Source organism: Gouania willdenowi, chromosome 8 (assembly GCF_900634775.1).
Source record: "Gouania willdenowi chromosome 8, fGouWil2.1, whole genome shotgun sequence".
Lineage (NCBI taxonomy): Eukaryota > Metazoa > Chordata > Actinopteri > Blenniiformes > Gobiesocidae > Gouania > Gouania willdenowi.
This window is the reverse complement of record NC_041051.1, coordinates 13200114-13215890: the sequence shown is the minus strand read 5'-3', so window position 1 is coordinate 13215890 and position 15777 is coordinate 13200114. Positions and strand designations below refer to the sequence as shown.

Below are 15777 nucleotides of genomic sequence, written 5' to 3'. Positions count from 1 at the left end.
TTTTTATTTCATTCTGGTATCAAAGTGAATACTGGAAACAAACTAGAACAAGAATCGTACCAAGTATACCACTGTCCTCCTTGCATGGCCAAAAAAAAACAAGAAATCATTGCAAGAATGAAGTAACAACACTTGCATCCGTTTATGGTACTCCACATCCCAAAATGCAATGCACAAAAATGTCAACACTCAAGTGGCAATTTCAACCTTTTCCCTTCTTTTAGCATGACAGTGATGTTGGATTCTTTGATCAAGGACGCATACACTATGATTTTATCAAATAATAAATTATCGGGGGTAGTAGTTTTAAGGTTTTAAACAAAATCATTTGTTGGGTGTCACTAAATTTATCTGAGATAGTGAAGACAGAAATGTGAAGTACACAAATAATTACCCTGCTATTGGCTGACTCATACATGTCACCCTCCACCTTGCGTGCATATGCAACCAGGTTCTCCATTCGCCGGTCCTTCAATGCTGCGGGGTCTGGAGTGGGAAATATGGCTTGTACGCTGCAAAACAAAAACAGACCCATAATGATATGCTGCACTATGACAGTCTATGAAATTATCCAAACATGTCGACTTTCTTGGTGGAACATACAGTTTATGCACCAGGTGGGTGCGCAGGTCCTGAGTGACATGTTCATGCCAGGCCTTTCTCACTCCTGATGCAGACAGCGGGGTGGTAGTGGGAGGGTTTCCCATGCCACCTAAAACTGACCCATCGGCCATCAGCTGACTGCAGGACAAACGACTCATTAAAACAATTTGCATTATTGGGGGAAAAAATAATTTTCTAATAAATCCTTCTCAAAGTACAGCACTGCATATATTGTTGGAGCACAGTCATTTAGTGTTTGAGTAACTGTTGGTTGTAAAAGCTCACTTGTTGAGAGTGGAGGGCAGCGATGTGTCAGAGAGTAGGCCAGTTTGGTCTGATGTCACTGTGCCCATGCCTCCTCCCATCTGTTTCATCTGACCAGTACCTTATAAACAGGAAATATTAACATTTACAAATATGCCTTTAAACAGTTTATGACAACTTTTCGTGTGAGTGTGTATGTCTGTAAAAGCATGCCTCAAAAGGCTATAAAAAACAAAATAAAACTAATTAGCAGTAGCATCATATTTCCCTAGGTTACTCTGCAAAGAAACTTCTATAGTGGCAGGTATTCGTTACCCAGTTGGTTCATGCCCCGCAGCTGCTGGTGTTGGGGACCCTGTGCGTTTTGCTGGGCCAGACCTTGTCCCTGGGCCTGGGCAGGCGAGGACTGGTTCCCATATGGCAGGCCCAGGGCTGCATATGCCCTCTGCATGGAGCTCGGGTCTATGTGTGTAGCAGCACTGTTGATAGCTGTGGCACTGGGCTGGCCAGGTCCCACTGTATTAATGGCATTCTGCAGACCAGTCCCAGGGGAACTCAACATTGCTGGAGAGAGAGAGAGAGAGAGAGAGAGAGAGAAAAAAACAAAAAACAAAAGAGAAAAATAATTAGTTGGCTGTAAGCTCTAAATTAAACAAATGCACTGTAAAGTCCACAGGAGACTGAGCTTAGACTAATGTCCTACTTTACTTATGGAAGATTAAGCATCAGAGGGTTTTTACACACTTTTCTAATCAGACATTAATTGGAGACTTAACTTATACTTTTAACCCCTAAAAAACTAAATAATTGATGGTCTGAAATGTTGTTGCCTTTCTTACACTTTTTGATCCATTGCTTGACAACGAGCCTGGTAGAAAAGGCTTAAAAGTGCTTAACATTCAAATTTGTACTTCACAGGTTGAAACAACTTGTCAATTCCATGTTTAATGGTTGATGCCAGGGCTGGGCGATATAGACCAAAACTCAAATATCGATATTTTTTTCTCAAAATGGCAAAAATACTATATATATATATATATATATAGACAATTTTAATTTTAATTGACCAGAAATTCAATTCTGGGATAAATTTGCTAACGCAATTTATCGATAAAACTAATTTATTATTTATTATGTGTCACTTTAGTCTTTTTCTCCTATATGGGACAGCAAATATGAGTAAGTTCTGTAGTGTGGCTAGTTTAGGGGAAGGTTTGGGTAAGGACACACTCACTGCTGTTTTATGCTGTTCTCAGAAGTAGAGAAAGCAGCGACTCCTAAAAAAAAGTATTTTGATACATAAGCTATAAAAAATATGATATAGACAATATTGTAAATTTCTATATCGCCAAAATAGAAAACTCAATATATCTTGAATCTCAATATATTGCCCAGCCCCTTAGTTGATGCTCAATGACGTAATGATTGTCTTTGTGTTACAACATTTTTACAATGAAGTGATTAATTAACAATTTCCATGAAAACATTTTTAAATGCTTAAAGTAAAACAAATCTGAAAAAAAAAATAATTTAGAAATTTTAGAAATATAGAATAGAATATTTTAGAAATATAGAAATTTTTAATTTTTAATTAATTTGCAGGGAATAATAAAAAATAAAAAATCAAGGTGTCTGAGGCGGACATCGGAAATCGCCATGCGGTTCCCTGCTGTGTTGATTGCTGACAGAGAGCATGCTGCCTCTGTGGGGGATTTAAATCTGTCACAGGGCCTTTTAACCAATTAGAGAGCCTGCTGTCCCAAAACCCTGCCCCCCATGGCAGCAGAGCCACAGAGCCCCTCCCCCTAGTGTCAGATTACAGGGCCTGCCTTTCTAGAGGAATCCTCTCACTCTTGGAGCTCTCAGCCAGAAAGCTAACATAGCGCTGCAGCGGAGCAACACAACCTCCAGGTGGCACCACTTGATTCAACACATGCTGAAAAGTCAGCCTTTTGCTAGTGATGGATGATTGCCTTTTTAGTTTCAAGCACTTGTTCAGCACCTCCCGTAACTTTTGGGTTAAACCCCCTGTATTGTTTTTTTTATTAAACTTTTCTTTTTTTTTTAAAGAAAGAGAAATGAAAACAAAGACTGCCAGAGGTACTCACGCTGCTGATTCCTCTTGTCACTTGCATTCTTCAAAGGCAGGCAGACAGGACAGTCATGCCGCGTACAGTTCTTCCAGTGAGAGATGATCTGTCTAGATGATGCACAGTGAGCCACTGAAAAAAAGACATGAGTATGATTGGTGACTCCGAAAACCTCAACTAAGACCTTTATTGCAGCCAACTCGTTAAATAAAAAATAAAAAAACAGTTTAAAACATAAGCCATCATGAAGACAGCTGGAAAAACTAGAATACAAGTTCGAATATATTTGCCAGACAGATCTTCCAAGTCTGCATGACAGTGGTATGTGGTGACAAGAATGTTGTTGACCACTGGTCAACTGGCTTTAACTGGGAAAAGTGGGATAGGCTCCAAATTGTTTTAAAGCAGTGGTTTACTTTAAACCTCATACTTTGGCCACTGGCACCCCTGGTCTCCTACCAGTGTGAAAAACAACAACAAAACATTAAATAAAAAGTCTAAAGTCTGAAGAAGTTTCTGACTAAAAAGAAAAAAGAAAGAAAAAAATTCCCCATACATGAAGGTCAGTTTAAACACATTTTAACAATAATGACTTAAATTATCATAAAAAACAATGTGCATTTATGTTTTTAAAAATTGCAATCACAAATTGTACAAAAATGTAAATTGTGTTCCAATGATATCTTTTGGAAGTTTGGAGCTATGAAAAACAAACCAAAGAAAAAGAATAATTGTCATGCAATTTCCTTTACATTTGTGTTAAAACAAGTAAACATGACATTTACTCACCTTGGCAGGACTTGCCTGCCTGACAATGGGTCATGTGGTTGAGTACGTTCTTCATGGTGCGGCAGTGGGGCAGCGTGCAGGCCCTTACGTCCCCGTTGGCCTGCTCCCGTCGCTGGCACTTGTGTGCGTGAAGCAGCAGGACCAGCTGCTGCTGAATGAGCTTTCGCTTCTCGGGGTCAGCTGTAGGACCCGTTGACACACTACCAGCTCCTGGGACCATCCCCATTGACGCAACCTGCTGCTGCATTTGGGACTGCAGCAATGTGAAAATACACAAACAAATAGACATCACTTAAAAGAGCAAGATTACATTTGTTTAAATCTGGAAATAGATAACTTGATTGGGTACATGTATATTATTTGAGGATGCTTTGAAATGTGCTTCCCTTTCCCAATATATGCTAACTGGAATCTAAAACAAAGCATTAGGTTTGTTTCATTCCTAATGCTGCGTTCATACCAAACGTGTTTTGGGCTTCAAAATTGTGCCTCACGCCCCTAGTTGGACGCTTGTGCTCATTGAATCATATGCTTGTCACAGAGCGTCGAGCACACTCTGGACGCGCGTCCAAACAAGTTGGGAAGAGAGTGCGTTGAGTTGGGGAGAGGCTTCTCTGTTGCCGGTGGTGTTCATACAATGGATGATATATTGGCGATCAGTTACGTTCATAATTTAGCCAGTGACTGTGAAGTGGTGGGGAACCCTATTGTGTTGAGAAGGCTGTGTTTCCGGTCGGATGTATTTTGGTGTGACTGTGTGCACTGTGATGTTAGAGGGCTATAGAGAAATGTGGTTGGATGGAGAAAAAAATTTGGAGTTCCTTGCTGAACACGTCGCCTCCGACTCCCGTTCATCGGCTCTACATTACCCAGAGAGTGGCTTGGCTTTATTTGATAAATAAAGCCAGACAAAGTGGTCGAAGGGCGCCTTGGCGCCGTTTCTGGATTCACCAGAGCTGCGGTACTTTTGTCTCTCCCGTGCCCAGTTTCATGACCTGCTGACACGCATCGGCGCTCGCATCTCCTACCAGAACACCAACTACAGGCGCTCTTATCCAGCAGAAGAGCACTGGTCCATCTGTCTTCGGTTGTTTTTTTTCCATTATGGTTGGGGAAAGCTAATGATTGGTCGATGTGCCGCGATATGCCCCAAAAGTTCAAATATCCCAACTCTAGCATTGGAGGCACGAGACGCACATCAAAAGCTTGAAATCTCAAAACGTGCGGCATCCGCGGCACACAGTGCTTCAAAACGCGCAGCACAGGATGCAAGGGATGCGTAGTGGGACATCTCGACGCTCCTAGAGATCCACCATATATTGTGTATATACACCTAACGCTTTTGACAAGTTTGGTGTGAACGTGCCATTATTCCACTCAAGGGCGGGACACTGGCGTTTCTAACTGGTAAAGTTCAGCTGACAAACAGTTAGCATAGCAGGCTAGCAGCAAAAAAGCTTGAAATCGACTGATTGGCAGAATACAGTGAAACATTATTTGTTGGGGCAAATACGGCCGAAAGTAGCCCCCACCCCAAGGCATGCTACGATTGACTAAAAATGTTGTCACTCAGCATTGCAGTAATATAATTCAAAGCTAATCAAATATGAAACTAATATGCAACTTATTTGTGGATTTTCATCGCATGCTTGTTGCCAAAAGGAATACTTCTGTGGATGAATCAAAGAACTGAGATGATATATACTTCCCTTAGATAAGTTGTGAAATGTATTCACCTCTAAACAACTTCAATTGCTTTTTCTAAATATGTAAAGTAGAAGTTGGACTACATTTATTTATTAATTAGAGACTTTGTAATTAATCTCATAATATTTGAAATGAGAAGCAAAGTTTTTCCTAGTTAAATAGATTTTGGTATATGACTGAATCAATGAAAACAATAAATTAGCTCAAACAACAAAATTGTTTATTATTTTCATCACTGAGTGGTAACAATGTGTAACGTGAATAAAGAATATTATGATTGGATTGTTGACAAGGCTTAAACTTAAATTTAAGTAAGCTACATTCATGGTTTTTGGGATTTTTAGTAAACTTTCTAAAACAAACGTACTTTTAGTGTTCTCAAATAAAAAACAGCACTTAGCAAAGAACATTCCACGACAATCATTTATCAGTGAGTTTGTTCATGTGTCAGTCATGGACTCATTCATTTTTGCTCTGAACCCTTATCTTGTCGGGTGTGGATTGGCCACTCGGCCTGCTTGGTCTACTGTAGTGTCCAAAGGATCGTTGTCCGTGCTAGCTGCTACTTGTTTAGCATTGAGGTGGAAAAGCTACACTGCAAGGTTGGAGGAGGAAGCGCTCCGATGATTGGCAAACTCTTTCTTGCACAATTTGCACACAACTGGGCTTTTGTTTTACATCTGTTAATTTCAATTAATGCATTAAAGTCCCAGCTCTAATATCAAGATTCAAGACTGAATCATAACATAACGTAACCGCTAGAGCAGACATGGGCTCGTCTGTAAACGGTCGCATTTACAGACCTTGTAGTCGCTGTTAACTTACCAATAAATGGGAAGAGATTTGTTACCTTAACAATAAGTGTTGACTAGGCCACTGGCACTGACAAGGCAGGCTGACTTAATAATACTGTATTATGTTTTTCTGCAGTCAGTGCCTTCTCCTCGCCCTTCTCTCTCTGCTTTGTTTCAGGTGTCGTGAAGCTGATGATGGCAGTTCCTGATCTGTGATTCATGGCTCAACTAGTCTGGGACACTCTGATGTTCTATCTCTCTATCCTCTTTCTGTTCGTCCTTCTGTCCACTAACCCCAACCAGTAGAAGCAGATGGCTGCCACCTCTGAACCTGGTCTTGTTCTACTGTTGGGTTCTGGCTGCCATTACATTCAAACATTTGCCTTTCTAACAGTGAACTTAGAGTTCTGAGTCTTTTCTGTACATGAACTAGTAAAAGTCGATCTACTATAACTGTAAATTGTAGCTAGAACAAACAAGGCAGTTCAGTATTGCCAATGGTAGTATTGCGGAGGCGCAGCTGTGAGCCAAGGTGCATGCGCCGGCTGCAGCTTGTTAAATCAAACTCTGAAAGACCTCAGACTTCTGTCCATGCCAGTCAGACTGATGTCCAACTATTTTCATACTATGTACAATGTAAAGCCACAGTTTGATCATACAAGAGTAAATATCGAGTGAAACAAGCTGTCAGCTATGCAGAGGTTTGTGAAATGCATATTAAAGATGGATACCTGAAACTGTTCGGATTCATACTTAGAAATGATGCTCGGCTTCAAGTCAGATTACCTCCATAAGGCATTGAACATTTTACATTTAAAACAGCTTATTATATAGGCAGCCAATTGCTGTTTCAATGGATGTAAAATCTCTGTCTCCTATGTATTAAAACAGAAGCTCTGCAGGATCGCAGGCACTATATCTCACAATATTTCCAACGCATACTTGTGCAGCCAGGCTTTAGAACTCACTGGTACAGTATTGATGACAAATGATGATGACTAATGCGTACGCTGATTATTTCTGAATGTAGAATTCTAAGAAGTCCATACACAAACGAGCGTTAGTATGAGGGGGGAAAGAGACATTTTAAATGTGGCTCAGACAAAAAAATGTGGCCAATCCTCACCAGATCAACTCGATGCATTGTTCTTCAACAAAGGCGTTTCAAATTAAGTGTGCTTTATCATTTGCAGAGATCTCAATGATATTTACAAGTGTTAGGAAAACTCCATGTTCTGTGATTTCCTGACAGCCCAGACTACGCGCGTTGGGTCGATATACGTGCGGTTGGCGTGTCAGGAGTCTGGATCGGAGAATAACTGCGAGTAACTGCAGGTGCGTAAAAAACTAGGGCTGGGACTTTAATATGTTAATTGGAATTATTTAATTACAGAAAATAACGCACTAAAAAAATGCATCTTGTACAATATGTTAGCACTCAGTGATGAAAATAATAAATTAAGCTCATTTATTGTTTTAATTGATTCAGTCATACTAAAATCCATTTAATTTGGAAGTAGTGGGTGATTCACGCACAGAAGACGGATATGACGTACACTTTTTCAGCAAAAAGAGATCACAGCTGTAGGCAAATGTTTACTAAGTGTGATTCTTATTGGTCTGACACCTACCATGTTTGGCACCTGGGGTAGACTGTTGGAAAGGGTCGTCTTGTTCTGGAGTTGTTGGGCGTTGACCCCCACTGCCCCCATCTGCTGCACTCCAGCCTGACCATACTGCTGGCCAAATGCAGCTCCTGATGTGGCCATCTACAGTGGGCAAACAAGACAAAAAGGGGTTGCACATGTGAAATCCAGCAAATCTCCAATAGTAATCCTTTCCATCCAAAAGCGCTTTAAAGGTCCCATATTATGAAAAAAAAACAAGCGATTCCTGCATTGTCTCTGCAGAACACCAACTGGTAAAACGGCGCTCCTACAGGCTGTTCAGATTCAGCTCCTGTCATTATGTAACCAAATGAGTCATTTTCATAGGCTGACCTCCTCTGAGCTGTGATAGGAGACATCCGCGAGCAGGGCGTTCATCCCCAAGGTGAAGTTTGGTGTGTCCAGCAGTGAGATTTACACATAGCAGTAGTCATCGCTCAGAGCTAGACACGCAAATTGCTCTGTTGTTGGTTATAAAAATGACCAAAGTGCCTATATTATACTAGCGTAAGTGGCATCCTCTCCGTGAGAGGGGCGTATCGCAGGTAAGGCCATTGGGCAAGGCTCTCCAAGTAGGAGTCAACAGACGGAGCTCATTAGCATTTAAAGGTGCAGGCACAAAAACGTCCAGTTCTCAGGAGAGCTCAGCAGAGCACATACAAGCAACTTTTAGGCAGCTGAAATTCACGACCACGGATGAATGTGGGGCAATGCATATAGAATACAGTGTTGTTGGACCTTTGACAGCTGTGTGAAATTGATGAAAAACAGTATAATATGGGACCTTTAAAGGGATCGAAGCACACAAGTGGCTTTCTCTTGCAGCAGGTTAACACAAAAAGCTTGACAGATAAGAAAGTGATGCTCAGAAAGCTTGAGTACACGGTGTCTGTATTCCAGTCATGTTCTAACCACTGTTGAAGCGGATTTGTTTCTAGCAGGCAAATTACACAAATGCAGCTCTTTTCAATTTTACTTTTGCAAAGCAAGTATTTGTTTAATGAAAATGAAATCTAAACTTTAGTTTTAAAGGTTGAAGTTACAAACTTTTCTTAAAATACTACGGAAGAACCATCAGTGAACTCGATCGAAAGCAAAATTTTACTCTTGCTTGAATCACAGGCATCTGCAAACCGTAATAACAAGCTACACAAACATTGGAAATTAGAAAATTCTAAAGAAAAAAAGTATTTTATATTTGACTACTCACATTACTAGTCCTGCTCAGTATTGTTTTCCAAATAAATTAAAAGGCAGTGCAAAGTTGTGTCGTTTTGTTGTACCAACAATGTTGTAAGTTAGTGGTGATAACACACATTATAAAGAATCTCATTTTGTAAATATTTAGTGCCTCCTGAAGAGACATATTGCTATAGTTTTCATCATTTCCCACCTGGTGTGGGACCAAGACTGACCCTTGTAATTTTTGTTCAGTTTCTAATCAATATTATAATCATTTTAACATAAAATAAACATGGGAAAACCCCATATCTCTAATGCTTTAATTTGTTAATTTTCCACTATCTATCTCAAGTACCTTTGTTTGAGAAATGTATAGCTATGTTGGCAACTTGGCATTGGGTAATAGATGCCAACAAAGTCTTTTTAATGAACTGAACACAATGGGAGGAGCCTTTTCTTTCCCAAATGTGTTTGTTTACATAATTTTCAGTAGGTAACACAAGTGACCCACCCCTCCCCCAAAACCTACCCATAGGAATCATGGACACCTGTGGATTCAATGCCGTAAGTTATTGAAACATTTGAGTGCTTTCTGCTGGCATTTTGCCAACAACATAAAAAGTTTGACTCAGATCTGATTAAAAGTGTAGAATTATTAAACAGGTTAAATCTGTACAATTAATGAAAAATAACTTGTATTTTGTTGTACTTTCAGAGATAGTTATATCATTTTAAGTAAACCTCAAACAATCTGACTATTTCTGAAAACACAACCAGATCTAAAAATAAAAGATTAAATAAAGTAAAGAAAAAATATTTGCATACTTTTTGTAAAAATTCAGTTTTCATCATTTGGCCATTTTTCATCTTCACTGTGATGCCCTCAGCATGAACTGCTGACTGCCTTTGCCTAATGTTCACTGTGGTGGCCAAAGCAGCAGCATGCTTTGCATTGCAGGCAGAATATACGGGAGAGGACAGAGAGAGGAAGAGCGACTTCAACAACTAAGCGGAGCAGAGCGCTGAGCGGCTGCCTTCCCCTCCCCCTCCTTTGCACAGAAGCTCACAGATGCTCGCCTGCTGCCTCCGTCTCATTCACACAGTCAGCCTGCTCTCTCAGACCAGTTTCCCACTTGATGATCTCCATTTATAACCAAGTGGAATATCACTGTGTAAAAAATCTGCATATTATCAAACCTTAAGTTTCTTTCTCATTTTTTTCCTCTATGCATTTAGCAATTATGGTCCAGAATTATTACTTAATATCATTAGATTAAACGCTGTCATAACTGAAAAAAAAAATCCATTTGATAAAAGGCCCAGCTACAAATTTACATTTGGGAATGCTCTTCAAGCTATAATCCAAAACACACTCAGTAAACAGAAAGCATTCAGTATCTGCTACAGAGATCATCTCAACCAAAAATACAAAGCTCTGACCTGGAGGAAGGCAGAGGTTTAGAAATTTATTGTTTCAAACAGGTTCGTATAGAACACGTGTCAAACTCAAGGCCTGGAGGCTAAATCAACAGAGTCAACATGAATCATTTGGGAAAATTACCAATTAATTTAGTTAATTTAGTAATATAACCTTCCTATCAGCCTTCCAAATGCACAACTTCAATGAAACTCCACATTTGCAGGGCTCACAGTTTTTCTATCCTTAACACATGATGGCAGTCCTTTTTAATTTCAAATTGTTGAAAGAACTTTTAATCTTTTCTAAATTCAAGCAATTTGCTTTAAGAAAGAAAAAAAAAAACTTCCATAAATTAAATTTAAAAATTGGTTGCTTGGATTCGACTGGTGCCTTACGTTATCAGATATCATTTAAACATGGAAGAGCAAACTAGGGAACATCAATGTTGGAAATGCTTGTATTACTGCCTAAAATCTGCTGTCCACTTGATATGGAGTGACGTTGCTTGGTCCTATTGAACAGTGTTTTTGTTGCAACACCGGTGATTTGTCCAAAAAAAGAAAAGACGAATCAATGCCAGTTACCTTTCAAACTCAAAAAAACACATCAGTAAATTAGGCCATTGGATATGTCAAGATTTCTATTTCAGGCAATATCGAAAATTACAATATTGCCTATAATGATTTGTCGTCATGTTAAAGCTTACTTACTCTTACAGTGCAGATGCAACATGACAGATGACAGAACTATGTGAGGGGCTGAATACAGTTGTCTCTTTGCATTACTTTCAGTTATACGAGCAATGGATGCACTGAGACAACATGGGTGAAAATAGTGCATTTATTTATCTTCTCTAACAACACAAATTTAGTGTTTGAACCATTTGCATTACTGTGCTCTGTTTGCGCGCGCGCGCACACACACACACACACACACACACACACACACACACACACACACACACACACACACACACACACACACACACACACACACACACACACACACACACACACACACACACACACACACACACACACACACACACACACACACACACACACACACACAATCTCCTCTCTCTTAATCATGCGGTAACACAGTCCCATCTCTCTTAAGCCCCATTCGCACAAGATAAGAATTATCTGGGGACCCCATGTAATAAAAAAAATGACCCCTCAACGTCTGCTTTTTAAGTGGCGCATTCGCATGGGATAACCAAAGCCTGAGATTTTGCTGAAATTAACAGAGATCTCTCCTATTTGATGTCAACGCGCTGTGTATTGCGTAACATTCGCTCACATTGTTCTCAAGATTATGGATGCTAAGAAGAAAAGTAGGCACTGGACGCGAAGAAACCTCAAAATTTGGCAAAAGTAAATAAACATGCCTCCCGGAAACAAAACAACGCGTAATCACGCATCAGATCCCGCCCATTTCAATTACAATTCGCATTGGATTAATATTATCACAGGACCTCGGAGTTCAGCAAAATATAGTAAGTAATTTGTAGGGGTTGAAAGACTTCATAATTTTAAAGGTCGACTTTATGTGCATACTAGTTGAGTCGACGTCGACTAGTCGATGACGTCACCAAGAGCCGAAACCGAGCCAAGCGGCAGCCGAGTGCCGGTGTAGTGCCAAAATCTGTGACCTGAAAAAAAATCTTTGACCGCAGGTGGCGAAAGTTCCAACCCCTGCGGTTTCTCGGTGGACATTTACTCCCCCTAAACAGCTCCTTAATAGCTACAAAGAGGTTTAGCACTCTTCTTCTCTACCGCAGAGAAGCCGCAGCGGTCAGATTTTTTGGGGTCACAGACTATGGCACAAAACCATCAGCCCCTAGGACACACAGGATCAGCTCATTCACCCATTTACACTCACATTCACACACCAATGGGACTGAGCTGCCATGCAAGGAGCTAGCTCAACCACCAGGAGCAAACACAGGAACACTGCTGCTTCGCCTACCGTGAGTCTACGGTAACTGTTAAGCCTCAAGGATTCCTCAGAGCCGGGCGTTTAGACTTTGTTTGGGCTGTTTTTACGGTAGCTTTGGCTTCCTTCACCGAAGCCGGTGTTGTGCCAAAATCTGTGACCTGAAAAAATCTGTGACCAGTCAGAAGCCTTCCGGAATTGAATTAAGCCGAATAAACCGGTTTTTCATGTAAACCTCAATTCGGAATTACTATTTCCATGTAAACACGAAGCAGTACACTTTAATTCCGAATAATTTAATTTGGAATAATTAATTCCAAATCAAAAAACCGTGTAACCGTGGCCAGTGTTTTGTGTGTGTTTCATTAACAGTAAACAATGACCAACGTGCTGAGGTCATTGTGGTCATCTTGACAGTGCTGCCCCGCTCCCAACTCGCTGCTTCCCCGGGCCGTGGTCCAGGTTACCTAGCTGCTCCTTCTCCGTTCTATGGCGGGGTCAGAGCCCCATCACCCCCAATGTGACTGGAGACAGTTCGCTCGATACACTTTTATACTTTGTATATATTATGTTTATATTGAAAAATAAAGCGTACGTTTTGAAATCATTGTTTTATTATCTGTGTCCAACAATACATACATAATTAAATACAGTAGGTAAGTAATAATCCAAAAATAAATTATATTTTAAGATGCTTAAAAAACATAAAACATTGTTTTTCTGTGACTGGAAGACACACAAGGGCTTTTTAATGCTCCTCTGTAACCACACACAGCCACAACCCCCTAAAAGCATGGCAGCCAATCGCATAGTGAGGCGTTCCCTCAATACAGAACTACAGTGGGCCAACCTCTGCATTACGTTGATGGCGTAGGTCCTGCCGCAGAACCATATACCAGGCTTAATTCCATGAAAGCACTACAGCGTAGCACAAACCCTCTAAATGAAAACACCCGAAGCCTCTGTTCCTTCCCGTAACACAGAAAAGTGAGATGCGTCCCAGTGCATCTATTCAATGTTCTTGTAATGGTAGTGTTAATTGTAAAAATAGAAAAAGAATTGTTACTAATCGTTAAAATAATTGATAGTCGATAACAAAAATATTCAATAGTTGCAGCTCTACTTTTAAATGCTGAAAATCAGATCCACACTGTATGATCTGAGCTATAGTGAATCAAAAACAGACAACGCTGTGCCTCACAGGTGTTTTCCCGTCATTTAAAGACAATTCTATGATTCTGACTACAAGCTCATCCCTACAAGAGAAAAGTGACTGTCTTTTGTTTTCAGAATAGAAGAAATACACCTACACCCGAAGAGACCATGCTAGCATCAGCATGCGTACCTACATATCTTTGGCCTTGAAAAAATATTAGATTTGATTAAAGTTAAGCTTTAACTTCATGTTCAAATATAATAATTACTAGCTTATAGAAACTGTTGAATAATTTCACATTAGTGTTTTGTCTACTTTTAGCAGATTAAAAAGCTTGATTGTTTAAAGATGACTATAATAAGTCGATAAAAAAAAGATCACTGCTAAGCACTTCTAAGTCAGTGAAAGTAAAAGGATTTCTAAAATAAGAAAAGAAACAAATTTCATTTGCAAACCAAGCAATATATGAACTTGCAGATAAAGCAGAGACAGCGACAGAGACCCAGCGTTACCCTAGGCATACTGGGTTGGTGTCAAGTGGTCTTAAAAGAACTACTGTATTAAATAATGTGAGAACCCCCACTCACCTTATTCATGTTCCCAGGTTGCTGAGCATTGATTGTGTTGTGTGCCCCCATCTGTGGCCCTCCCTGGGTTAACGTCTCTGCCAATACACTGCTTCCAACTCCAGGTCCAGCCCCCACTTGTGGCACCTGCATGCCTTGTCCTTGGTACTGCATGGCAGGCCCCGGTCTTCCTCGACCTGCTGGTCCCATTGCACCGTTTATCACCTGTCCAGTCTGACCCATTACACCATGACCCTGCCCACTGTTCAGCATAGCCTGGTTAAAGCCCATGCCATTTCCTTGTGCACTAGACACACCTCCTTTTTGGCCTTGTGGGGACTGGTGATTGGGGGAGCCCTGCCTCAGTGGACTTTTACCCAACACTGCACCGAGCTGGTTTGCCAACATGCCTCCTTGCTGGGGGTTGGCTGAGTTGAGGCCACCGCCCAAGATTGAAGAGCTTCCTGATCGTAGAAGCTCAGACAACTGCTTATGTTTGGCGGCTGCATCTGGAACAATTGAGTTGAGACTGGAACCCCCTCCACCTGGGCCACCATTGGAGGACATTCCCATTCCCAGGTCTCCATTAGGGATGAGCTCATCTGGAAGGTCATTTTCTAGGTCAAACAGTGACACGAGATCTGAAACAAACGAAAAAGATACCATTTAGTGAGCCTCATTGCCTTTAACGAACGACAAAGTTATTTGAATAAAATGCTCGAATATATATGTCAATGTTTCACTGTCATTTTTATGGGACTGATAACAGATTGCTTGTCAGTGGTTTACGCATCCCAAATTCTGATCCTCTTACTCATTTGCAAAAATTTTTTATCCAACTGAGGCATTCTAAGCTTAAGGTCAATTTTATGAAAAACGGAAAACACATATGATCCATGTTCAACTCATTAATTAAAACATTGAAGCTTTTTTAGTCACAAAATAAAACCTCTTATCCATGCAAAAAAATCATTACCAATCTTAGCACAGACTTAAATTTCCTGACATGATCATGTTATTGGCTTGCTTTGGCACTGTGATGCACCACACGTTTAAAATAATATAATTGGTAATGATGTTTAAAATCAAGAAAGGTCTAAAATGCCGTACTTTGAAAATGATTCAATCAATTTAGATAAAGTGTGCCTGATGAGATGGCTGAACTTTTTGAAACTGGCAAACTTAATTTCAATTAAAAAACCACAGACAGAATCGGGATGAAACGCCGTCACTGTGAGGCAAGGAACATTTTTTCATGGGGAAATGTTTCCGGGGACTGCTCATTAGGTGCACCGCCCGCCCCCCTCCAATCATCGCTGTATTAAACACCGCCTAAACCACTCCAAACACCGTCTAAACTGCCAAAAACCTATGCAAATCATCACAGAGTCATAAATACAGAGCCACCCAGTGCCCGCTTAACTTTGCTGTGCCTGTGAAACGTTTCTCGTGAAGTGCAGCAGCACGCCGTGAAAACATGATCAGCTTGAATTAGCTTCACCTGCTCAGAGTGCTCACCTCGTCAGCGCTACAAGAGATCCATGGGAAAAGTTGCGTGTTGTTGTGAACGAGACCATTATTGGTAACTTCTAATACTGTTA

At 40.5% G+C, this 15777-nt stretch overlaps 1 protein-coding gene across 2 annotated transcripts in view; it reads right to left on the bottom strand.

Moving 5' to 3' along the window:
- Positions 1-15777, bottom strand: part of crebbpb (CREB binding lysine acetyltransferase b) — a 46033-nt gene that overhangs the window by 17254 nt on the left and 13002 nt on the right. For both annotated transcript variants that reach the window (XM_028454356.1, XM_028454357.1), the window contains exons 2-9: positions 14198-14817; positions 7879-8016; positions 3747-3999; positions 2976-3089; positions 1183-1431; positions 889-988; positions 604-741; positions 395-512 (exon numbers count right to left, since the gene is read on the bottom strand). In XM_028454356.1, coding sequence (XP_028310157.1) covers positions 395-512; positions 604-741; positions 889-988; positions 1183-1431; positions 2976-3089; positions 3747-3999; positions 7879-8016; positions 14198-14817 — 1730 coding nt within the window. The remainder of the gene's footprint in view (positions 1-394; positions 513-603; positions 742-888; positions 989-1182; positions 1432-2975; positions 3090-3746; positions 4000-7878; positions 8017-14197; positions 14818-15777) is intronic.